This window comes from Amborella trichopoda, chromosome 3, assembly GCF_054954075.1.
Source record: "Amborella trichopoda isolate Santa Cruz 75 chromosome 3, AtrichopodaSantaCruz75HAP2 v2.0, whole genome shotgun sequence".
Lineage (NCBI taxonomy): Eukaryota > Viridiplantae > Streptophyta > Magnoliopsida > Amborellales > Amborellaceae > Amborella > Amborella trichopoda.
This window is the reverse complement of record NC_142338.1, coordinates 12,217,252-12,243,009: the sequence shown is the minus strand read 5'-3', so window position 1 is coordinate 12,243,009 and position 25,758 is coordinate 12,217,252. Positions and strand designations below refer to the sequence as shown.

The 25,758-nt window shown below is 37.0% G+C and overlaps 1 protein-coding gene across 23 annotated transcripts in view; it reads right to left on the bottom strand.

The window, feature by feature from the left end:
• Nucleotides 1-507: 507 nt before the first annotated feature.
• Nucleotides 508-25,758, bottom strand: part of LOC18432598 (RNI-like superfamily protein) — a 50,745-nt gene continuing 25,494 nt past the window's right edge. For 3 of the 23 annotated variants that reach the window (XM_020666283.2, XM_011624477.3, XM_020666282.2), the window contains 11 exons: nucleotides 23,467-23,550; nucleotides 23,047-23,168; nucleotides 22,787-22,862; nucleotides 13,552-13,622; nucleotides 5,665-5,751; nucleotides 5,434-5,506; nucleotides 5,285-5,352; nucleotides 5,117-5,185; nucleotides 4,939-5,044; nucleotides 4,651-4,751; nucleotides 508-866 (listed from right to left, as the gene is read on the bottom strand). In XM_020666283.2, the coding sequence (XP_020521942.1) occupies nucleotides 4,686-4,751; nucleotides 4,939-5,044; nucleotides 5,117-5,185; nucleotides 5,285-5,352; nucleotides 5,434-5,506; nucleotides 5,665-5,751; nucleotides 13,552-13,622; nucleotides 22,787-22,862; nucleotides 23,047-23,168; nucleotides 23,467-23,550 (822 nt within the window). In that variant the 3' untranslated portion in view covers nucleotides 508-866; nucleotides 4,651-4,685. Of the gene's footprint in view, nucleotides 867-4,650; nucleotides 4,752-4,938; nucleotides 5,064-5,116; nucleotides 5,186-5,284; nucleotides 5,353-5,433; nucleotides 5,507-5,664; nucleotides 5,752-13,551; nucleotides 13,623-22,786; nucleotides 22,863-23,046; nucleotides 23,169-23,466; nucleotides 23,551-25,758 lie in introns of all 23 variants that reach the window. The other 20 variants (XM_088863460.1, XM_011624478.3, XM_088863458.1 and 17 more) reach the window with 10 other exon arrangements.

Here is a 25,758-nt window from a genome sequence, read left to right as displayed (position 1 = left end):
TACTCTAGAGCTTTAAGATGACATAGATGGCAATAATGGAGTAACCGTTTTTTTTTCTAATAAATTTCTAATGGGATACTATAGTGACAAATTCATGCACATGTAGTTTTTATTCAACTTGTAATCATTTTTCTATACCTGATGCTTTGATTCAGTTGATAGGACTTCAATAGTTGTTAAAATTCTGGCATGAACTATAAAACAATGGGAAATTATACAAAGAGACCATTTACTTCTAGTACAGGCAGGTCAAAATCGTTTGTCCTTCAGATTTCAAATTGGGTGGTTGTGAGCATGTCCTTGACTAGACTCAAAGTTTAAAAAAGAACTTCTCACACTTTTTGACACACCCCAAGCCATCCAATTTGATATCTAATAGCTAGGAGTAATTGTGATCTCCATATAATAATAAATAGTCTCATAGAATACAATCCCTAAAACAGTAGTAACATAATAATATAACTTCTAAAAAAGAAAAAAAAACATAATGATGTCACTTCAGTCAAATTTTCTCTAGCATGAAAAAGCATAAAATATAATGGATTTAGTAGGGATGACTTACGAACCGAGATGTATTTCATCTTTCATTACAACAAACTTGCACTGTCTGCCCCTGTATTACTGAGTATTTCACAAGAAATTAGCAAGATTCTATCCAAAGAATACACTTGGTGAAGGAAGGTCTCAGATCTCCAATTTTTGGGAACAGTATCAATGGATATTTATGTGGATGTTTATATATTTAATTTAAATTAGAGATTCTATTGGGATTTGCCATTTGACAACCATATTGACCTCTGACATTTTTGTCATCCCAGCAACATGAATGTTGTAATTGGACATGTGCCTTGAGAATTTATCATCATCTGCACCATACAGTCTATCAAATCAGAAAACCACAAGAAGTATGCTCTCCTTTATTTTGAGAACATTAGGCATCCATAGTATATACGGTAAATTTCATAATACGAAAGATTTCTTTTTGTTAAAAACAATAGTGAAGATAGTTTAAGCCAAGTGACATGTCCACGGTAAGCTTACCATTCCAAAGGAGTCACATTGAATCTAAATCAACCAGCATTGGAAAACCGAGAATCTAAAGGAAAATAGAATTCATTCACGCAACAGTGTGCCTAAACTACATTGAACAAAACATCAGCTTTCAATATATGGTTCAGTTCCAAAAGGAAAAAGTGAATTGCTCATGTGTATGTGATTTTTTCATTCAAAAAACTATCATAAAAGTAGCGAACACTTTTTTTTTTCCTTTGGTCTTGAATTTTGTGAATCATAAATAACATGGACGATATGAAAGACGAGATATATCATCATTAACATTCTTTAACCATAAAGTGTATTGAGAAATATGCTACAACTACAACTTCTAGTACTTATTTTGGGTGAAGTTTCTGTTCGATGTCAGCACACAGAATTTTAACCCGGATTATTGATGCAAAAGCTGCATAAGAGAACGCTAGAACTTTGGCCAAAACATGGTAACGATGTTTGCAATGACAGCCAAACCTAACTACTACAAAAAAAACATGGCTTTGAGATTCATGAATTGTGCTAACGAGCAAGAATGCTTCTCTCAATATGCAATAAACCATATAAGAGAAATTCCTAAAGAATGCCAAGTTCAATCAGAACCATGCAGGATGTCAGCAAGTGATTCATATGCCCCAACATGAATATAATTGTTTACCTGTGTGAGTACCTGAGCATGTGTGTTTTTGTGTGTGTGCCTGCATGTGTGTAAGGTGACCCTATGGGCAAACCAAAACACCCAGTTAGGGGGAGTTTTATGACCGTAAATTTTTCAACACTTTCGTTATTATTTTTTAAAAAAAAATTAATTTTTATCTCTTACAACCCTAAATCAGATCATATGAACAGTTTTTAGACTTAATATTGGAGAACAAATCAACTTGGAGGAATTTTGAGCTCCAAATCATTTTTAAATTGATCACATAGATGAATAAAAGATGATTTGAGAGTTTTGGGGTCAAACAAGTAACCCTCGAATGGTGATTTAGCAGTAGAACCAAATGTGCAGCTTGATCCAAAGGGAACACCAAATGCTTGCCATATATATTAGGGAAAGATAACATGCTTCGCTTGTAGGGGTGGCAATGCACCTAACTAGACCTGGGACAGACGGGTACACCCGACCTCGGTTCAGGTATGGGTCCAAATTTTGGACCCGAATAACATTTGGTTTTGGGTCTGGGTCCGGGTCCAGCTAGACCCGACCCGGTACCTGCAGTCATAGGGTACATAATGGCAATCATGTGTCGCACTTGGTGCTCATATTACAATATTGGCAACATTTACAATATTATTGGCAAAAAAAAGAAGCTCATAGTCAGGTTATACGATGGTAAAAAAAGGGGCAACAAAAAAAAAAAAACCAAAACTCATAGTCATAGGGTGGCAATGGATCCGACCAAACCCCAGACCCAACGGGTCTAGGTATGGATCTGAATACCATTCGGGTCCGGGTCCGGGTCCGGGTCCAGGTCCAGCTGGACCGGACCCATTGCCACCCCATTTGCCTGGAAACACCAAATTTGGTGGTCCACTTACCTAAACCACTTTTGAGGTGTGGGCTTGACCTACAAACTTCCAAGTCATTCTCTCGTACCCAATAACAATGCCTTCAAAAAATATGGGGGGTTTTGGCCCTCCCAAAATTCAAATCCACTTGAATACAAATCAAATATGGATGGTCCATTTCAATGTGTGATAGATGTGATTCGGACGACTTTTTGTGGCTCCAAACAAAACAAACTTGGAGAAGATTCATTTTGAGGGAGCTTGGAAATTTTTGGGATACCCCACATGCAAAAATTGGTTTTGAGGTGTGGATGAACATCCAATCTGATACTTTGAAGGGTGTACTCTCTCTCTCTCTCTCTCTCTCTCTCTCTCATAGACAATATCTCTTACTCTAGGGTTTTAGAAACCATGGAAACCTAACTAGGATTTGTAAGAACCCTTAGGAAGAAATTAGTGCTGAGGTTGAAGGCATAAAATCCTGCTATGGCTGGCATACCCCTTTGTCTTCTCCAAACAGCAAAACCCTAATTAGGGTTTTGTGCCACCTTTCTCTTATCAAATTTTGGGTGGCATGTCCCTTTTTGGAAAGGGGAGAGAGAGAGAGAGAGAGAGAGAGAAACAAAATTTTAATGAAAGAGAGAGAGAGACTTGGTGCATGGAGGAGAGAGAAATGTATCTTAAGAGAGGGGCTCAATGGTGTTTAAATAAAAAAAGAATTTCTTCTCCTATTTGGATTAGAATTCCTTTCTTAGCTATTCCCTATCTAATGACACAACTTGACCAATAGGAACTTGGGAAATCTATGGGGCAAAAAATTGGTTGAGTGAAATTGGTTAGGTAAAATAGGGGCCAAAAATACTGCGATTTCAGAAATCAAATGTTTGCTTCCTTTTAGTTTTCGAGCACACAGAAGCGCTATCTCAAGACAATATTTTCCCCCCTTCGATATTGTATTTGGTGTGCATAAGAAGGGCAATTCGTCCTCGGGATATAGGAAAACAAAGAGATCTCTTTTTACATTTTAAACCTATATGCACTCGAGCTTGGAACCCACAAACTAGACACCAGAGTCTTAATGTTTCAGAGTGAGAAAGAGACAAAACCGAGTAGAGAGAGAATTGAGTTCACAAATATACTCCCTAGAATTTCACAGAGAAAGGTGTTGCAAGTGTTTGTGGAGAGGCTCAAAAGTGTATTTTCGTATGGGAACATGGGCCTCTTATATAGAGCACCAAGAGGTTGCCCATTTAGTATAGTAGTAGTTACATGCACCACCAACAGCTACAAGTTACATGCACTTGCACATTTACTGTAGTGGTGGTTACATGCACCACCAAACAGCTGCAAGTTACATGCACTTGATGGCTACTGATACTAGCCTGCATTTCATCAACGGCTAGATGACCGTTGGATCCCCCATACGAGCCGGGCTAAAAAACGATAGAGTCATGAGCCCGACCTACACACGTGCTCGGGCGAGGGGCACCTCATACGCCAATGCGAGTGTGTGAAGTGCAAAGTGCGCAATGAAAGCCCTTGCGCCAACACCTTAACCCTCGCACACGCACATGAGCGTGCGTGTCGCACGCTTCACATACTTGGCACGTACACCATTTCTCTCACCTTTGTACTAAGAGTATAAAGCATGGGAATGCCTACTTTTAAATACCGCTCAATTAACCCTTTCTTCTTCAATGTGGGATAAAAACCCACAGCTTTCTCTCCCTACAAAAAACAGCTTAGGAAAAATCACAAAATTACATTATTATTTTGAAATACACAAGTATTTTTCAAACCAAAATACCAACAATAAGAGAGAACAAATCTGAATCATCCATCCTACAAATTAGCAATCATGATTTTGGGAGAATTATTTGGAACCTTATCCCTTTATAATTTGACCTAAAGTCCAACTTCTATTTAAATTAGAATTATGATCAATCCAAAACTTTCGAATATCTTTCCAAAATCTGTAGGAAATTAAAAATCATTAGAGTTTTGGTCAAACTAAACTCCTAATTTAAACAATCTTTTAATATTTAATCTATAACATATATGTGAGTCTTGTAAGTCTATGTTTTATGTACTCACCATTGAACCTTCTTCCATTGACATTTCCCGAACCATCAGCTGTGCACTTTAAAGCAACGCAGTTTTGGGAACAATTCCAACAACTCATTTCGATTCCGCCTCTAAAGTACAACAAAGATACAATTTAGTTAGCACAAGCTTCAGGGTCAAGCAGAAGAGCCTAAAAGTACTCTAGTCATCTCTGTCTCAAACCTAGGTCTGTGGTTCGAATCTTAAGCTCTATGAGAAAAGGAAAAGGAATAGATTTCATATCATTAGCTATGTGAACATAAGACAAGGTGGTCAAACCTTAATGCCAATGCATCCATTTACGTCAAGGGTTGAAAGAGTTGCCGAACAAGATCTTGAGAGAGCTTCTAGACTTTTGTCAGTCACCCCAGTGATCCCAAACAAGCTGCATTTCGTTGAAAAGACTAAACAAATTATTATTCCTACATCAAACCAGAGCAAAACACCCAATGTTTACCTAAGATACTCAAGGGAGGTGCAAGTGCTAGCAAGAGCAAGAACGCCAACATCAGTGACGTTAACACACCTGCAAATAGTAAACAGAACCCCTCAAATTTCATATTGAGTTCTTATTCACAATACTAGTATAATAATAGCACATAAGATGAAAATATTTTATCTTTACCATGTCAAATTCAAAGATACCAGATTCTTGCATTTGGCTATTGAAGAAAGACCCTGGTCAGAGAGGTTCTGGAGTTGCAATAGGAAAAAATATAGTTTATTGTTATAAACAAATGCAACTAATAATATCATCACAGCTAAATTAAATACCTGTGCACCACAAAGATCCAGGAATCTTAAATTGGTCAAAAACGAGATCATTTGATAAGCATTATCTGTTAAACTGCACAAAGCGCAATCAGCAATTGAAATTGTGACCATGGCACGCACAAAAATAGGATCTCCATCAACAATTCTCAAATACGTAGATAAAATATATGTTTAACTTATCTCAAAAAGAAATATATGTTTAACCCACATCAAATTTACAAATATGCATACCTTGACAGGGCATAGAGATTCAAGCTCATAATCATTGGGCAGTAAAGAAGTATCTGTTGCAGCCCATTATCTGTTAGCTTGATGCACCTAAATAGGAAAAAAATGTATGGCAGAAAACCATGTGAAATAGATGAACATCACTACATTATTTTTTAACAAATACAGGTTTAGAGAGAACATCTGCAGCAAAAAAATTTTAAAAAAAAATGCAATAACAATAATGAAAGGCAATGACAAGAATGAAACAGAAAATATAAAATGTGAACAATGAGTAGTCATATAGTAGAAGCAATATCAAGCTATGCAAAACTGAAAGGACAGATGGAAACGTTTTGTGTGCGAACACATTTGTTTCCCCAAATCCCACAGCTTTTGAGCATCATCCCAGCAGTCAGATAGATATGGCAACAAGGGATGGTACGGTGTGTTATTCCTCCACTCAAAGTTTGTGGAAAAATTTGACGGATTTTAAATATTGGAACAACACACCCAGCTCTCTGTTGATCACGTGGCTGGAGTGCTTCACAGAAGTTGTAGGAAACAAATGTTCTTGCATTGTATACAAAACCTAAACAAATTAAAGAAATTTGTAAATTCATATTTTCATAATGTTCTCCTCATTCCAAGGGGCCTTGGCAACTATAAGGAATGGCAGTTCCAATCACACCCTTGCCCCATATTTTCCCTATTCTGAGTTGTTCTGGGCATTTCATAAGCTGAGAACTATAGGGAAGGAATGAATCATAAGCAAAGAGTATGCTGAGAATTTCCAAGTTCCAACTGGTCTTTTAATATTTTTTATCACTCCTCTTTTTACCCTACATCTCACAGGCTCAAGTCCTCTAACAGCTCTACACCCAATCATAAGTGTTGGCATCATGAGCAGAAGCGAGAATGGGAGAGGCACCGGGGGATCGTGAGAGGCTAGAACATCCCTATGGTAGGGAGCACCGTCCATGAATGCAAATATTAAGGATCAAGCTCCCCAAATGTTAGGGATCTCAATCCCAACCTCTTGGGATCTCGATTCCAACCTTTTGGGGATCTCGCTCCCAACCTTAAAGAATGCTAGTAGCATGCGCCTGCATTGCAAGTGTTATTATGTTAATGATATTTTGTAAGCAAAATAAAATTAAAAAATCTAAAAAATAGATCCAACTAAAAAATTAAACTAAACTTCACATAGAATAAAAAATAATGATTTCTCATACAAGCAAGAGAAAGAGGAGAGATTTATAAGTTTTATACAGTAACTTAAAATTTTGACAGTAAGTTAAACAGTTCTTCAAAAAAAACCTTAAAATTTTGACAGTACATACAAAATAGGCAACAAACCTTTAATTATGAATGCTATAGTTAACCAGAAGGGATGTTATAATAAATGAGAAAATATAATGTATAGAAGATATTATTGTGATTATAACTAATTCAATTACAAGTATATTTAGCTCATGTAAAATAAATTAGTTATTACTACTACAACAACAATAACTCATACTACTACTACGACTACTATTATTACAAATATTATTGAAAATTATAATTATATGAATATATATATATATATATATATATATATATATATATATATATATATATATATATATATATATATATTCATAATATTCAATTAGGATTCCAGTTATTTTTGAAATTTTTATAATATTTATCACATTATTATAAGTGGATTTATATTTAGATTCATTCCAATATATTATCATAAATACATATTCTAATACTTAATATAATGGATATATTAATTCAAACAGTTTCAAAATTTGAAAATTATACTTATATGAATATACATATTCATAATATTCATTTAGGATTCCAGTTATTTTTGTAATTTTTATAATACTTATCACATTATTCTAAGTGGATTTATGTTTACATTCATTCCAATATATTATCAAAAATACATATACTAATACTAAAATATAATGGATATATTAATTCAAACAGTTTCAAAAAAATATAATGGATATATTAATTCTCATAAATTAATTATTATCGATGAATTATATTGTAAAAAATGGATAATTATATGTGAATCTATATAATTGTGATCATAATATTATAACATAGATTTTTAATATTTCACTATAATCTTATACACCTATCATAATTATAATAAACAAAACTACTCACCATGGCTTGTAATACTTAAAAAATCCCTCAAATATAAGGAAATATACATGAAACAGATAATTATAATCTTACATTTAGCAAAATATAGTTACATAGGTATTCTTAAGTGATTATAACACAGTCGTCATAACATCAATTATGATTATAATAATTGGTTTTTATTTATCAACTTTTGAATTATAACATCAATTAATATTCCAAAGTTTAAAATTTGCAGAGCGAGATTTCCTTCCTTGGAGCACAAGAGCGAGATTCAGATGTTGAAGCAACCCCTTAATTGGAAGATTCTGGCAACTATGGTTCTATCCACTTCCATTCAAGGGAAAAATAAAAAAAGAACTATAGGTCTATCCACTTGGCAAGCTTGGAGCCAACGAATTGGCCAAAACTTATAGTTTTCTGTAGAATGTTGTGAACACTATTTTTTAATGTTTTCTAGCAAAGCATGCCAAACATAATTTTGAAGTTCATTGGCTTGCTCAAAAGGCTTCCTCTCCTTGGATTGTTGAGAGGGAGTCGTCATAGAAACTTCCAGAGATAATTTTAGCCTATGAATAAGATAAGCAAAGGCTCTTTATAGCCAACACAAATGTGATTATAAGTATCATCCATCCCTTAACCATCTGGCTATAGCAGGGGGTTTATTATGAATGAGGAATTGTTACAAGGCTATAGTAGGGGGTTTAAAAGATTTTCTTTCTCCCCAAATGTAGTTGGAAACATTTGATGGAGATGAGATGGGAGATGGCTATAACAATTCCTCATTCATAATAAACCCCTTGCTATAGCCAGATGGTAAAGGGATGGATGATGCTTCTAATCACATTCGTGTCGGCTATAAAGAAGCTTTGCTTATCTTACTCATAGGCTCAAATCATCTATGGGAGTTTCTATGACGACCCCCTCTCAACAATCCAAGGAGAGGAAGTTTTGAGCAAGCCAATGAACTTCAAAATTATGTTTGGCATGCTTTGCTAAAAAACATTAGAAAATAGTGTTCACAACATTCTATAGAAAAATACAAGTTTTGGCCAATTCGTTGGCTCCAAGCTTGCCAAGTGGATAGACCTATAATTCTTTTTTTATTTTTCCCCTGAAAGAAAGTGGATAGAACTATAGTTGCCATAATCTTCCAACCAAGGGGTTGATTCAACATCTGATTCTCGCTCTTGAGCTCCAGGGAAGGAAATCTCGCTCTGCAAATTTTAAACTTTGGAATCTTGATCCCTCTTGTTAGAGATCGAGATCTTGGTTCTAGGAGATCTAGATTCCCTAGCCTTGTAGTATAATATAGCAGTATAGTATAGTATAATACAGTTAATATAACAATTTGGGATGGTGTAGTAGTATGGACTATATACTTAGTATATGTTATAGTTGTATATAGTAAATTTATAATATATAAGATGTAGTTGTATATAGTAAATATAAACACGGTTAATATAGCATAATTATAGTAGTATGGCTAAAGCTCCCTAACCCTAGGAGCACTGCTCATAGGGCAGCCTGAAAGCAATCTCTTGTACATGCACTACATTTATATGGGGACATGTGTATACTTTATAGCGTAAATATGTACTATTATTTCTTAGATTGTGATATTGCTAGAAAGTCCCATAAAAAACTGAGAAAAATGAGAATGTAGGGCCATGACAGGGATTGAACATAGTTTTATTACTAAACCACTATAGCGTTTCATTTATATGGATTTAGTGTGAAGGCATTCCAAAAGATAACAAAAAAAACAAAAACATTAGGCCAAGATGGTGATAACCCCAATCAAGCAATTTGTCAATCTCTTTCTCGTCCCATGGGCACCTTCTTTTCAATCCCAGGGAAGGTACGTGCCCTCCAAGTCGAGTATCATTGTCAGCACCAAGTCTTGTATCTAATGCCATCAATTCTTTGTTTCGTACTACCCTGATTTGGAGGAAGGAATCACTACTTATAGTGGACCTTTTGCAAACTTGTGCTTTAAATATAGTTGTTGGAAACGGGAGCATTTTAGAATCGGAAGCAAAGCATCACAAAAGGCTAGAAGCTTCTATGGTAGGAAGCATTGTCCTTACGATGCACGTCTTACAAGTTAAGATTCCTACCTTTATAGAATCATGCTCCAAACCATTTCGAATCATGCGATTAATTATCAAGGAAAGAGTTCCATAAGACAAAAGGTTCAAGGTTCAAGGTTCTAGAGTATCCTTAACCAAGATTCCCTTAGTAATGGAATCACTACATTCAGTATGCTTAGCTAGGGTTTCCCTTATATTGCGAGGTCCTTAACTGCCCTAAACAAGGGTTCAATTGGTATTTGAATCAATGTATTAAGTGCCCTTGATCAAGGTTCTCCACAGGTATTGGAATCAAAGTCATCAATGCCCTTAACTAGAGTTCCCTAAGTACCAAAGTTGAGGTTTATTGGACTTACTATACTCAATAAAGAAAGTAAAAAATTTTATTTATTAATAATGAGTCATACAAAAGAATGAGAACTTATTTTGGGTCCGAACTTTAGGAATGAGGTTAATTGGAGAGTTTCTAGATATCCTAACGCTAAGTAGAGTCTCTAGATACCCATTCTCTTTGAATAAAAAAAGTACAATTTTAAAGAAGAGAATGGTTTAGATAATGTTTAAAAAATTCTAAGTATTCGATAGTATTTTTGCAATCATTGTATCACTAGGGAAAAATGAAGTTATCTTTTACTTGAGAATTATTGAAGTGTATTAGCATGGTCCAATAGGGAATTCACATTTAGATTCCAAATAACTCAAATCGACATTCCTAACAAGTGGAAGCGAGATTCCATATTCATCGAATCATGGTTAGGTGCACCTATGAACCTAGGGATTTAATGTTGAGGAATATGGTTTCCAAACAACTCAATTTGAGATTTGCCCTGTTTCAAATAAAATTTAAAAAATTCCAAGCATTCCAAATATTTTTACATTCATTTCATCAATGGAATAATGAATTTACCTTGAACCCAAGACTCGTTAAAGTGTGTTAGCATGGTCCACTAAGGAATTCGCATTTAGATTCCGAATTACTCAAGATCGATATTCCCAGAAAGTGGAAACGAGATTCTGTGGTCATTGAATAATGGTTAGGTGAACCTATGAACCTTGGGATTTGATATTCTGGAGTTCGGATTCCAAATAACTCCATTTCGAGATTCCTAAAAGGTGGAAGCGAGATTCTTTTTTGAGAAAATAAAAAAAAAAAAATTGAGAAAATAAAGGTGGAAGCGAGATTCCAAAGTGGAATCGCCACCTAGGGTGGAAGATTCTGGTAAATATGGTTTTAAAACCACGACTTTAATCATTATTAATTACCACAAATTTTATAGTTAATACATGTGTTTTCTAGGAATGACTACAAAGGAATCCATGGATCCTCGCTTCAATCAATGCCAACTAAGAGCATTTCGAAAGTGTGTTTCAACATTTTGATTACGATATTGTGACTCTTTCACATCTCACCTTGGGATTCTACCATGCAAGATGCCTTGACGTTATAGTATGCAACTTCCATGGCCATCATTTGGGGGCATATAGAAGGAAAGGAACAACAAAATCTTTTGCCAAGCTTCAGTCCCATCAGCAGGAGCTATAGGTAATCATCAAGAGAGACGTGGTCCCATGGGAAGTTGGGCTTTCCACAGCCCTACAACACAAATAATCACCATGGAGGAGCAAAGAGACCAGGGGCATAGCTCAGGTAATCACCAGCAAGGAATCACCACACATAGTGGCACCTTTCGCATGTTTTGTGTTTTAAAACCAGGATTTCAACACTTAAAACGCAAGTAATCACCAGGAAGGAATCACAACTTATAGTGGCACCTTCCGTGTGCTTGTGTTTTAAAACCACGATTCTCACCATTTTTTATCATCTCAAATGAAGAGATTTTTGCATGGCAAACAAGTCTGTGCTTTTTAGGAATGCCTACAAAGAATGCAAGGACCACTTCTTCAATCAATGCCAATCCAGAACATTTGGCAGGTGTGCTTTTCCTTTTCAAGTTTTCCATTACAATAGCCAGACATTTTAGCATCTCAGCTTGGGATTCTACCTTGCAGCACGCCATCGCCCAGATGTTATAGTGTGCACCTTTCATGGCCACCATTTTGGGGTGTGGAAAGAAAGGACAACAGGATCATCTGCTAAGCTAAATTCTTTTCAGCGGGAGCTACAGGCAAATCAAGAGAGACACAGGAAGTCAGGTGACCCAACACCCTAGAGAGCAAGTAATCACCATGGTGGAGCCTGGAACTCCAGTTTGAGGTTACTATAGTGTATAGAACCAAATCCAACAGTCCCAAGTGTAATGGAGCACATCGCCGTCAAGGTTGAAGTGAACCAAAATTTGATGAATGCCCACTCCAAAGTGCTACAATTGGGTAGACAGACCTCACATGAGCAGAAAGAGGCATGTTGGGCACTCAAATTATGCGAGAGTTTCCATCTAAAAGGTTTTACAAACCAAATTAAGTTATGGAGTTAGCTCTATGATTGGGTTTTAGACACTCTTATAAATAAACATCATAGATGAAATGATTGTCAAAGGTATGTCCAGCAGCTCCAGCTCGAGCTCGTGTTTCTTGATTCATGTAATGAACTTGTCAAAAGAGAATGAGTTTCTGCCAAATCGTCACACATAAGAAGCATTCCAGAACATTACTCAACAAAACCAATATGTTCTAAGCATACCATGCACTATTAAATCTTAGCATGTTCACACTAGACGATAAAGCCAAGGCCGTTTAAGGATGGGCCCAATATGTTCACATTAAAGGAGTTGTTTTCGGGTGGAGGGAAAGACAGTACTATTCCTTTCCAAATGTTTTATCCAAAGGGGGCCTAAGGGCAAGTCCAGACTCCATACAAAGCATTAATCATGAGCAAAAGCATTTCTTTCAGATACTGGGATTTCCCAACCGAGGCGGCAATCCCACTTCCAAATCTCGCTCCTATGTATAGGGGAAAGGATCTCGAATTTTGAAATTCAGGATCTCGATTTCGTTTGTTAGGAATCTTGATCTCCACCTTAAAGACCAAGATAACTACCAAATTGATAACTTTCAAGCCAGCTCTTGCTAGCTCTAAACAAAGAGATCCCCACTTTAAAGAGTTATGTATAGTCCTAGACTTATATACGCCTTAAGGTTGGAAGCAAGATTCCCAAAAGCTCGGTATTGAGATCCCCAAAACATTGGGTTGAGATCCCCAACTTTTAGGGATCTTGCTCCCTAACCTATGGATTATACGGACCGCAACCATAGGCATCTTCTAGCCTTCCACAATATCCCCGGCTCCTGCTCCCAATTTGTTCCCGATCCCAATAACTATGTAATAAACTAGTCAAGAAAAGAAATCGGCAAGGCATGAGTCTGTTCCATGTCTGAAACCATTTATTTGCAAAATGCCACAAAACACCACAATTCAGTACTAAAGTCTTTGCCTTAAGGTCTTGAATTACAATAATAAGAACCATTGGTCCACTCGAACTCACAGGAAAATGTAGCAACGATTGAATCCCTTCCGGTCATTATTTTTATTTTTGTAATTGCATATCTAAAGAAGATAATGACTATCATGTAATTATAAGACTTTCAAAGAATTTCAACAGGTTCGTAATCAATATGGTAAGACAATATAACTACTTGGTGAGACCAGCAGAAAGACAAGAAGTATCCATCTTTATTGTACTTTAAATAGAGAAGCACTATTAAAGACCTGGTCAAATTCAACACTTCCAATTTTGAATAATGGTCTGCAATGAGTTGCCAGCTTCCAACTGAAATTTTCTGCAAGGCCATGCCAAAATGTAACTGCATTCAGAAAGCTTAAGGATCCCAACAGTAGAAGAAAGGGAATATTATGTGAACCCCCCTACATTGAAATTTCTGCACATAGGACCCCCAACTACTTTTGATATTACACCCAATACTTTGTTATTATTTTTCTTTGCATAAGCCTTCCCAAGTGAATTGTTTAGGCAAATTTGGACAAAAATGCCCCTCAGTCAAAAATGTTAAATTTTAATTTTAAGACATTGGAGTGTTAAATTTTAATTTTGAGGCATTGGACTGTTGAACGGAACTCAGCCAAAAAACTTTTCCTAAGAACGGTTCTACTTTTAGAGAAAATTCAGGTTTATTATCTTCGGTCGTGGTGACCATTAAGGCCATTTTGTCCAAAACTAATATAAATCTTCTCTTCGGGTTGGCTGCAAACAAAAACAGTTAAAAGCTTTATCGTGTGAATTAAAAGTAGCAGGAGGCCAGAATGTACAATCTTCCAAGTGGGGCACTTTACATAATTTTCCCTAGAGTGAAATTAGAAGCAACATCATGGAAACACTTCGTGAAAACAATCTTCTTATATATGTTTCAAGATATATTTATAAATCAGAATGAAGATCATCCATGGAATTCATATCATGAGAAAGGAAGGCTGCATTTCACAGTGATAATGCCATAACACCGTGTAATATTGGTCCATCTTATTAAGTAAGTGTCAAAAGAAAAAAAGAAGTCCATGTGCCCTGACTGGTCCATGTATTGAGTCACAATAACCATGTTTTCATTGGCTACAAAATCTGTGTATATGTATATATGTATATATATATATAATTAAAATATGTATATATGTACATATTTTCATTATATATATATATATATATATATATATATATACATATATATTATATTTTGTTATATTAATATATATATGTGTGTGTGTGTGTGTGTGTGTGGTGTATATATACTACATCGACTTGGTGATAGATATGTACGATGGAGCGCTAACTAGTGTAAGAACAACTAGTGGAGAGACGAGGAATTTTCAATGACAATAGGTCTACATCAAGGATCAGCATTGAGCCCATACCTCGTTGTCTTAGTTATGAACGACTTAACTAAACCCTTATAGGATGAAGTACCATGGTGCATGTTGTTCGTAGATGATATAGTTTTGATCAATGAGACCCAAAATGGCGTCAACACAAAGTTAAAACTTTGGAGGGATGCTCTAAAATCCAAAGGTTTTAAAATTAACCGGGCTAAGATAGAGTATATGGAATGCAAGTTTAGCAATAATAGGAGTAGAGACGAGGACGTAGTTAAGATTGACAGCCAGGAACGACAAAACAGATCGAACTTTTGATATCTTGAGTCGACAATCCAGAAAAACGGAGAGCTTGAGGAAGATGTCGCACATAGAATTAGAGCTTGGTGGGCGAAGTGGAGATGTGCAACTCGAATTTTATGTGATCATCGCATACCAATGAAGCTGAAGGGCAAGTTCTATGGGACAATTATGAGACCAGCTTTGCTCTATGGGGAAGAATGTTGGGCGGACAAAGAACAATATATCTATAGAATGAGTGTAGCGGAGATGAGGATATTGAGATGGATGAGTAGCAAAAAAAGAAGGGATAAAATTTGAAATAAATCGATTTAAGAGAATTTAGTTGTGACACCAATAGACGATATAATGAGAGAGAGTAGACTTAGGTTGGCTGGCCATATGTGGCGCCGACTAAGTACAGTACCTGTTAGGAGATGCGAGTTAGTTCAAGTAGAAGGACCAAAAAAGGCAAGGGGTAGGCCCAATAGGACGTGGTTGGAAGTAGTCCGAAAAAATATGGGGATGTATGACCTCACAAAGGGTATGGCCTTTAATAGAGTAGAATGGTGGACCAGGATTTTTGTAACTGACCCTAATTAATTGAGAAAAGGCTACAATGATGATGGTGATGTGTGTGTGTATATATCTATATATAGGGAGAATTATGAGACCAGCTTTGCTCTATGGGGCAGAATGTTGGGCGGACAAATAAGAATATATTTATAGAATGTGTAGCGGAGATGAGGCTATTGAGATGATGAATAGCAAGAAAAGAAGGGATAAAATTTGAAATAAATCCATTTAGGAGAATTTAGGTGTGGCACCAAAAGGTGATATGATGACAGAGAGTAGACTTAGGTTGGCTGGTCATGTGTAGCGCCGGCCAAGTACAGCACCTGTTAGGAGGTGCGAGTTAGTTCAAGTGGAAGGACTGAAAAAGGTAAGGGGTAGGTCCAAAACGACGTGGTTGGAAGTAGTCCGAAAAAATATGGAGACGTATGACCTCACTAAAGGTATCGCCTTTAATAGAGTAGAATGGTGGACCAGGATTCTTGTAGGTGACTCTAATTAATTGGGAAAAGGCTATGATGATGATGGTGACATGTGTGTGTGTATATATCTGTATAGAGGGAGAATTTGAGGTTAGCCCACTAGCTGATAGTTACAATGAATTTGGGCCGATCTGACGATCACGACCTCATTTCATAATATAATTTTAATATTTTTTCTACAAATCTAAATAACATGAAATTTTAGGTATCCATTATTATCATCAAGATGCACTTAATAAAAATATTAAAAAAATCATTCGTAAAATATAAATTGATCAAAATGCCCTGAAAATTTTAGGGGTACTTTAGTCTATTTATTTTTTACAAATTATTTTTTTGATATTTTTATTAGACTCTTCTATTTTTAAAGAATGGACGCTCAAAATTTCAAGAAATTTGGATTTTGAAAAAAAAAAACTAAAATTCAAATACAAAATGTAATCATTACCATTGGATCGGCACATATTCAATCTGGCCATTGGGCTTACACTGTAGTTGTTAGCTAGTGACTAACAGGAACTTATCCCATACATATATATCTATGTTTGTCTGTATCAGTGTTGTCAGATTTACTTCGGAGTTGGTCAAAAACATGAACCAATTCGGTGCTTCGGTTGATTCGGAGGAAGACTTCGGATTTTTTAAAGAAAATTAATATCAATAAAGTATATATTATATAAATATATTTTTAATATATAAATATATATTAAAAATTATAAAAAATTCAAAAAAAATATTTAAAAAAAAGAGACTATTTTGTGCTATGGCCAAAGAGGCCAAATCACACCGAAGAGAGCCGAAGCACATAATTTTATACTTCAGCTGAAGAGGCCAAATTAGACAAAAGCAGGCCGAAGTAGCTACACTAGAGTTTCACTTCGCTTTGGTCTAGGACAAAAATCTAAAGGCTTTGGCCCCTTCAGCTGAAGCGAAGCGAGTTGACAACATTGGTCTGTATGGTGTGTGCGTGTGTGTGTGTGTGTGTGTGATCCTAATACCCTCTTAGTCAATCTATTTTTAACAAAAATGGAAAGTAAACAAGTGTGTGGGTGTGTTTGCAAGGGTGTGTGCGTGCGTACATGTGTGTGTTGCGTGCGTGCATGCATGCTGTAGTGATTTCATGATCCCACGGACAAATTCCTACAATGTTGACCCTAAGAACCGTCACTATAAATTTTAAGGCAAAGGTGGAGATTTAGTCTCACAAAGCTCAAGTTTTAAAGTGGTAGCCACAATCTTCTGCGCATTACCTGATGGGGCTCAAAGCCCCCCATCCCCCCATCCATGCCCCCCCTCTCCTTCCTCTATCCATATGCCATCTCCCCCTCTCTATAAACAAGGAGGAGAAACCAAAAGGATCTATCTACTCAAGAAGGCATACCAAGTAAATTGGTCTTTGTTTCCATTACATATTGAAATCCCTCTCTCTCTCTCTCTGAAATTTCATTATCTCCCTCAATCTCACCCTCTATCTATACTCCTTAGTCCTTACTGTACAATTCATTCTCCTTCTCTGTCTACTTGATGTAGAGAACTTGCGGAAACAGTAGAAATCAGTAAGGAGTAAGGCAAACACATACACAATTCAAATAAACCTAGCTTTTCTTCTCCATACCCCAAGCTAGGGTTCCAAAAGCCTAAGCTTTGTTTTCTTTCTTTCAATTCTAAAAATCATGTGGAATGACCTCCTCAAGGCCCCATACACCTCTTATATATTATAATTTAATGTTCCAAGCAAAAAAAGTGTCCAAAAAAATAATACATTGATCCATATATCCTAACTTAACTTAAAATTCGTAATGACAGTTTTACCCTAGTGAACAGTATTCGTGAACAGTAATTGTGCATAGCACAATGAAGTAAACAAAAAAAAAACTCTAGAATCCCTTAAAAACTAAAAAAACCTAGAAATAAACCCCAAAACTAAAACTATAATATTCATCCTTTGAAATTAAATAAAAAATAAAAATTAGAATAATTTTGCCCTTTATCACTGTTTTGCTCTCTCAACTTGACCCAAAAATGGGGTCTCTCTCTCTCTCTTTCTGTTCTCTCTAAAACTGCATACTCTCTATCTATCCCGTCCCCTCAATCTCTATACCTCTATGTGGACTCTCTCTAACATGATGCTATTCATTGTTGAGATGTTTGTGATAGTTGAGATAGCTTGGATGCATGGGGTCAATGGACACAAGAAGCTCAGTGGCATGGGATAATTGAAAAGTTCTTGTATCTTATGTGATTGAGTTCCATGTACCACTCGTCTCACATTTCTCTAAAGATCTTTTATAATTTGAATCGCTCTTATTTTTATGTTTTTAAAAGTAACTGCAAAATTGGGAATCAAACAATAGCACCTGTTGGAAGTTTATATGTGACATCAGATATGTAAACTTTTATGTTGAACTTGTAAGTAAACTTTGTTTACTTGAATTGGATGTACAGTGGCTTGAGTTAAAGCCACTGGAAAATTTTCATGATATTGGCACATGGTCTTCTGTACATGCCTAACAAGTGGTAAAATTACTATTGGAAGAAATCATCAAACAGAAGGAATTTTAGTACAGGAACTTCAAAACCAAACAGTACAAATGCCCAACTTATTCTCGATTTATTGCCCGAGTTGTTCTATATTATAAATTTGGGGAATTTGTGGTTCCCTTTGTGATACTTTAAGGGAGCTCTCTTATTTGGGGTGATAACAGGTGCCAATTTTGGGGCTAAGATTTAATTGTTTGTTAAATCTAATGGCCTTAGTCTTTGGCACATCTTTGGTACTCATGAATGAAAGAATTTTCCTTGCTTTTCATAGCAATTCATTAATGAAAGGGTTTGAAAAAACTCCATGAAAAAATAAAATAAAATAAAATATTTCAACAAGCACTGCACAGAATCATAAAGATTGATAATTTTTGCATGCTAAATGTCTAGTTTTGCTAGTTGCAAAAATTCACGGAAATCCTCATGAAGATAATGGGACACAGTTTTATATTCTTCTTTATACTGTTACTTATATTTGGATTGCGAGAGCGAGATTTATACAAGTCCAACACAAGATTCTTATAGAACCCTGCACAGTAACCAGTGTTTCACCTCCGATACTGTTAGGACTTGATTTTTATCAACAATAGTATAACGATTTTAGCATAAATCATGCCATAAATATAAATAATTTAGACGTCATTGAGGAGCATGGCACAGACGAGAGAGTACACAGCCTCTTCATGTGATCCCCCTTGATGAGAATCCAATCATATGTGATGGGAAACAATCCTTCCATTAAACAGCAGAGACAACCCCAATGCCTTGAACCATATGAAGCCATGATATTTGGGACAATGGAAACAACCTTCAACTACAAGTATAAGTATGTTAGGCTTGAGGGATTTAGTAGTCAAAGGCCAAGACCTGAAACCTTCAGGGCTCTATAGCTCAAGGCAGCACCTTCACAAAGAGAAGTATGACTGCATTCACACCCTTACACAAAGTGTGCATCTCTAGAAACATTACACCTAAGCAAACATGAAAGCAAGAGATGCATAGTAGCTAAACCAAGAGGAAAACAATAGTAGTGTGCAGGATTTCTAAACAGCCAGGTGAGAGTCGAACTCCCCAATTTTAGAAGGCAATTAGTTGGGAGTGATAGTGCCTTATTCTCAGCTGATCACACTGAGGCTTCTTAGCAAATGATTGGTCTACTGTAACCTCCACATACAAGGGAGTATGTACAGAGGATTTCCACCTCCTTTCACCAATCACACCCACCTATGCCCTCCCATCCACTTCCACCAACATCACCTCAAACCCCAACCCAACCACATCCTCACCGCCTTCTCCATTCCACCAGCCTGGACAATTGACAATCCAAGCCCTTCATGCCAGCGGGAACCCAAGCTCCTCCTCCTAAATCACCCAAGCCAAAGCTGAATTCAAACTATGAAGGGCAAGCAAGCATTTTATCGAACACAATGCTCAAAAGCACCATGGAGAAGCCAAAAACAATTTGTGGAAGATTCAAAGACTTGCAAGTCCTTGGAATACCACCAAAAGCTTTTCTCAACTAGTTGGACAAGGCATGAACTCATTGAAGTTCCCAAACTAACTACCCCATAACGAAAGTCCCCGATGAAACTCCAATTTTGTCTACCAAGGAAAAGGAACAAGAAAACAAGCAAGAGTGAAAAGCCACCTTCAATGGGACCATCTACAGTGGATGTTCATAATGAAGATATTTCATGCAAAAATTTTAGGTGATTTGGAGAGTTAAAGGAAACGTTTATATAATCGCAAAACACAAGAAGCGCCCTCTTCAGATTTGATAAATTGTGAAGACATGGAAAGAGTAATCAAGGGCAGACAATGGTTTGTAGGGGGGCTTCTAGAAGCTCCACAAATAAAACCCTTGAGGTGCACTGCAGGCTGCAACAATCTTCACTATACCTATACCCACTGGGGTTTGATTGCTGAAGTTTTGCCCCTATATGTGGACACCCGATCTGTAGTACATTGATGCTTTTATAGGAACTCCATCTCCATGGACAGCTGCAACATGCCACTGTAAGAGAGCTGATTGTACCAGAATATGAGGAAGTTGATCCAATAGCAGATCTATCCTCTGATGTGAGTAAATATAGGAGAAGAGAGTGGCTTTCACCAAAAGATAGAATTCAAGCACATCCCAAAATTATTTGCATCTTATGTCTACCACGAAAACCACCAACAGGAAAACAAGGAAAAAAAGCAAAAAATCCCGCAGATTAATCTACCTCTGGTAAAAGGGAGTAGATGGGAACATGAATGGAGTCCGGATCAAAAAACAAGGCTTTAAAGCTAGGCCTCCCCTAGGTGTATGGCTTGGCGTAGGGTGCCCAGCAACTAGGCAGGCGCCAGGAACCTAAGACGCCTGGAGGTGACAAATTTTCAAAAGCACACATATATGTGCTGTCCAAACCCACATATATGCAGATGTCAATTTCTGTTTTATTTTTTGCATTTATATGTATTCCAACTAACTTTCTTATGCAAATATATACATATGAATGTTGAAGCACATTCAAAACTTCAAATTATTGAAAATTTTGTTTCTTGAATAACTGAAATAGTGGAGAACATATAGAAGTCCGTAGTATATTAGTGTCCATGCCCATAATGACATAGTCCATAAAACATAGTTCATACAAACATTACACATTGCACCCTAAAATGATTCTGATAAAGTAGGATAAGCATTGAGATGATTCTTAAAAATTTACAATTTTTTCTCGATTCAAAAGAATTTGCAAGAATAATAAATTTTGGGTGTTTTAGGGTTTAGGATTGAGTTTTTCCACTTTGGGGGTGTAAAATACCCCCAAAACACCCCTTTCCCCCGTTTCATGGGTCAAAAAGACCCAAAATACCCTCAAGGCCATTTCTTTTTCGGCCAAAAAAGGCCTAGTTCCTGGCGGTGGGCCTACGGCAGGGCGCTGCATACCCCTCCTGGGCAGGCATCCAGGAATTGGAGCCCAGAGATACCCCATCCAGACCCGGGCAAGGCAACCTAGGGCATGGTGATGTTTGAAGAGGTCTTCCATCAAGAATGGGGGCCCACCAGTGTTTGAACAGTTGTAGGACAAATGCTTGGACCTCTGAGATTAAGGTGCAATGCATGAAGAGATGGAAAGTTTGATTCCTTGGCCACATTGCACATCAAAAACCTGTTTGCAAGCTTGATCCCTATACTGTAATTTGTCTGTGGTAAAGGCCTAGTTCAGTATGCCAAGCCCGTTAGGAATGCATTTTTTGAGGGCAGGAAACCCCTCCCCACCACACACCCCTCCCCCCCCCCCCCCTCGGGGGAGGGGGACCACACATGGGGAGCCACGCCCTGTGCAAAATTGCCCCAGGCAGGAAAGCAGGGGATAACACATTGTAGAAAAGGTGCCTTTGGGATCAGGGTTCCATACAATCTTGACTGGGTAGGACAGTGGGACGAAATGGTTTTTGAGGCAGTTGATTAGGGATACAATATCTCTTTATCAGAGAGAACTCAGAAACAATTTTTCTGTTTTTTTGGAGGGGGCGGTCCAAACCAGATGACCACCAGCTTGAACGACATGATCAGAGATAGTAGATATCCCTGTTCATGGCCACATTGCAGAGGTTTGGAAAGGATAATTCAAATGTGAGGTCCCCCAGCCAAAGGTCTTTTCAAAACTTCATGTGGTTCCCAGTCCTCTCCTATTAACAAAGTTTTGCATCCATATAAGACTCATGCCCGAAATACGCAATGAAAGCATGAATCCGGAGTCCATCTCAACAGCCGTCACATTTGCTTTCAAGGTGTCTACCTTTTCTATCATAGATAAGCATCACCTTTGCCCCATAGTTTAGCATCCACCATCTCAAGTATATCATCCTAACATGGAGTCAGCCAACGTGTGCTAAATATCAAGGAACCCCATTAATTAACAGCATTTTTTTAAAACATTAGCAGCATGATTTTTCCACCTCTCTTTTTTTTACTGTCACTAAATTTCCTATCATAGAGCATCCTAGACATTTCTATACGAAACCAAGCATGTGAGTTTGCTCAAAAAGGTGGGACGGTCTGACTCCAAACAGAACCACTTAGATGAATATAGAAACTTAACATTCCCATACAAAAACCAACACTTAAAGATGATGGAAATCAGTTACATAAACACATTTAACATCTCTGTAAGCAGAGAACTATGCATTAAATAATTAGGTTTGGCTTCTGAATGGAAAAGCACAAGATAGTGCCATCTTAAAAATACTGTTTATACCTTACAGCCACTTAAGTTCAATTCAGTTATTTCCTTGCAGTTGTTCACGAGATGCTTTACACTAACGTAAGTGACCCTAGATACAAAAGACAACTTGCATCAGAACTAAAAGCATACAGCATTTCCTAATTATAAAAATTGATCGCAAAGAAGATAAACTTGCTTGGAATTGGAGAAATTAATGCCTGGATTAAACAAAGAAAAACTACCCTAAACTGTATACTTCATAATGTTTTATGTCATAAAATTAAGTACCCTACCTTACATTCCAATAGATAGAGAAAATCCTGATATTCGGGCATGCAGCAGTAACCGCTTCAATTCCATCATCAGAAATTTTTTGACATCCATTTAAATTAAGAGACCTCAAGTCCATGAGTGACTACAAAAACCGTAATTCCACAAATTCCAACAAGGATGAGCACAAGAACATAAATAGAGAAAATAATTGTTAAAATCCCCAAGCAGGTCCAGATGGATGCTAGTGAAACAATTGAATTACTAAGCATCAAGAAAGAACCTAAACTCGTAAGCATGTCATTCATCACCTTAAACACAATTAAAAAAAATAAAAAAAATCAGAGGTGCAATCTCAAAGCCATGAAACCATGCATGTTTCAAGAAATGATGCCTCAGATTCAAATGGACAGGTAATGAATCACTTTGCAGAAAGTTGTTACCTTCCCTTTAAGCTGCATGACATGTTTGTCTTCAATATCTTGTGCAAATTCCAGATTCAAATACTTAACATGTTGGTACCTTGGCTGCAGATACACTATGTTATCAGGCAATTGATAGACAGTCAAAAAAAGAAAATAAAATAGTACTGCTTAATAAAAATATAATCTCTGTAAGTATTTAAAATTAATCTAATAAATTGAAACCACAGAAAGGTAGAACCATCCCAATCAAAAGTATATCCAAATAGCATACAACAACATTGGATTTTCTAAGAATGAAGTAGATCAATGAGGCAAGAAAGTAATTAGGGGTGGCAATGGGCCAGACTGGCACTAGACCTGGCCTGACCCTAGTCAGGCTGGGTTGGGGCAGGCCATGAACTGTCGAGCCCAGGCCAGGCCCAATAAGAATCCGAGCCACGGAACCAGAGACATATGGATGGTCTAATAAGAATCTGAGCCAGAAACATATGGCCTGGGCCCAGGCCTTAGATCACACAGATGGCCAGGTGGCCTTAGGCAGACCGGCCCCGTCCACTGGGTCAATGCCAGCCTTAAAAGTGACCATGAGAACCACTTCCTTACAACAAAGATATCATCATGCAATCAATCTTCACACATAAATCTAGCATGTGTGTGTAAAGAAAGAAAGAGATGTAACAAAACAAAATTCGAATTGCTATCAAGCTCGAAGCTTCATGTTTTCCATCAAGATAAAGAGCAAAGTCAATCAGAGAGAATCCGCTAAAGAAAAGAGAAGAGAGACCTGCTCCAGCCTCCAATGCAAGAGAACAAAGAGCAATATTTGTAAAGCATAAAAATAGTAAATTTACTCATATTCCTGTCAGTAAATGTGCAAGTGGTATAGGAGGGTATCTAGCTCTAAGCTATCTATTAAAAGCTCATCTATGCTATTTTACATAAAACACCAACTAACTAAATGCAAAATCATAATAATTCGTAACAGAATCTGGTTTGACCAAACAAAAGAGATCTTCCAGTCACAGAGTTAGCAAACCACCATTCACTTGCTGTATGTATCTTAATTAAGAAGGTTCATACTACTGTGTAGGAGTGGCAAATGTCTCACCTGGGGTTTGGGTCCAGACCCGAAGGGTAGGGTCTCAGTCCCTTAACCTGGACACCCCCCCCCCCCCCCCCCCCCCTAGGACAGATCCAGGTCCAGCCTAGATCCTAGCGGATCAGGTTGGCTCTGGTTGGGGTTGACTTGCCAGTATATTATATGTAAACAACATTAAAGAATATATAATGACTATATCTATATATATATATATATATATATATATATATATATATATATATATATATATATATATATATATATATATATATCTTAGATACATAATTCTTTCATATATATGACACCCAACCTGACCTGACCTGATGGGTCAGATCCAAGTGCAAGTGACATGGATCCAACCGGGGTCTGGTCAGGTCTAGGTCTTACCTTTACCCCATTTTGTCAAGACTGGGTTGGGGTCGACCTGGACCCGACCAACCTGTTTATAGGCTTACTATCGAGGAGATTGAACACAACCTTTTAACCCTAGGGAAAGTTCTCGTGCTCAACCAAAGAACACTCGCCAGCGTTGTCTCAAAAAATCTAAGATAGATATATGAAGCCTAAAACAAATAGGATATATATAGACACTATCTGCACAACACAACTAAATCACATGCACTCATGCTACCAAAGCCCCACCACAATTCACGAATGTGTATTTTGTAAGTATAAAACTTAATCAAACAGAAACAGATGCATATAGAAAATAGTTTATCACACTGTCCAGAAACTCAAACTCAGAGGCTGATTCAGTCATAACTCATTTGAGTCAATTTCTCGAGTAAATCAGTAACCTTGAAAGAAATTGGTGAGCTGTTCATATTTAGTGATGAAAAATTTGAAGAGTTTTGCAAAACAGAGTGGAGGGGAATGGGAATCAAACATTTTGGTACCTTATCTATCAAATAAGCATATTAGATTTGTATATAAGGAGAGATTACATATAAGGAAAAAGTCAGACATATTCTGAGATTGCATTTGCACGACTCGCCCACTGAACAAGTTACATTGACGCAGGGAAGTTTTCAACCTCAAACCAAAATTCTATTAATTGGTTTATTATCAGGTACCCGACTCCTTAGTAGTCATCAAGCCCTAAGTCACCAAGGCCAACGAAGAACCAACATGGTCACCCTTATCAGCCTCACCGAGACTTCTGTTGCTGTCATAATAGTAAGCTTCTTTGTGGTTGACAGCCCCTGCACTCG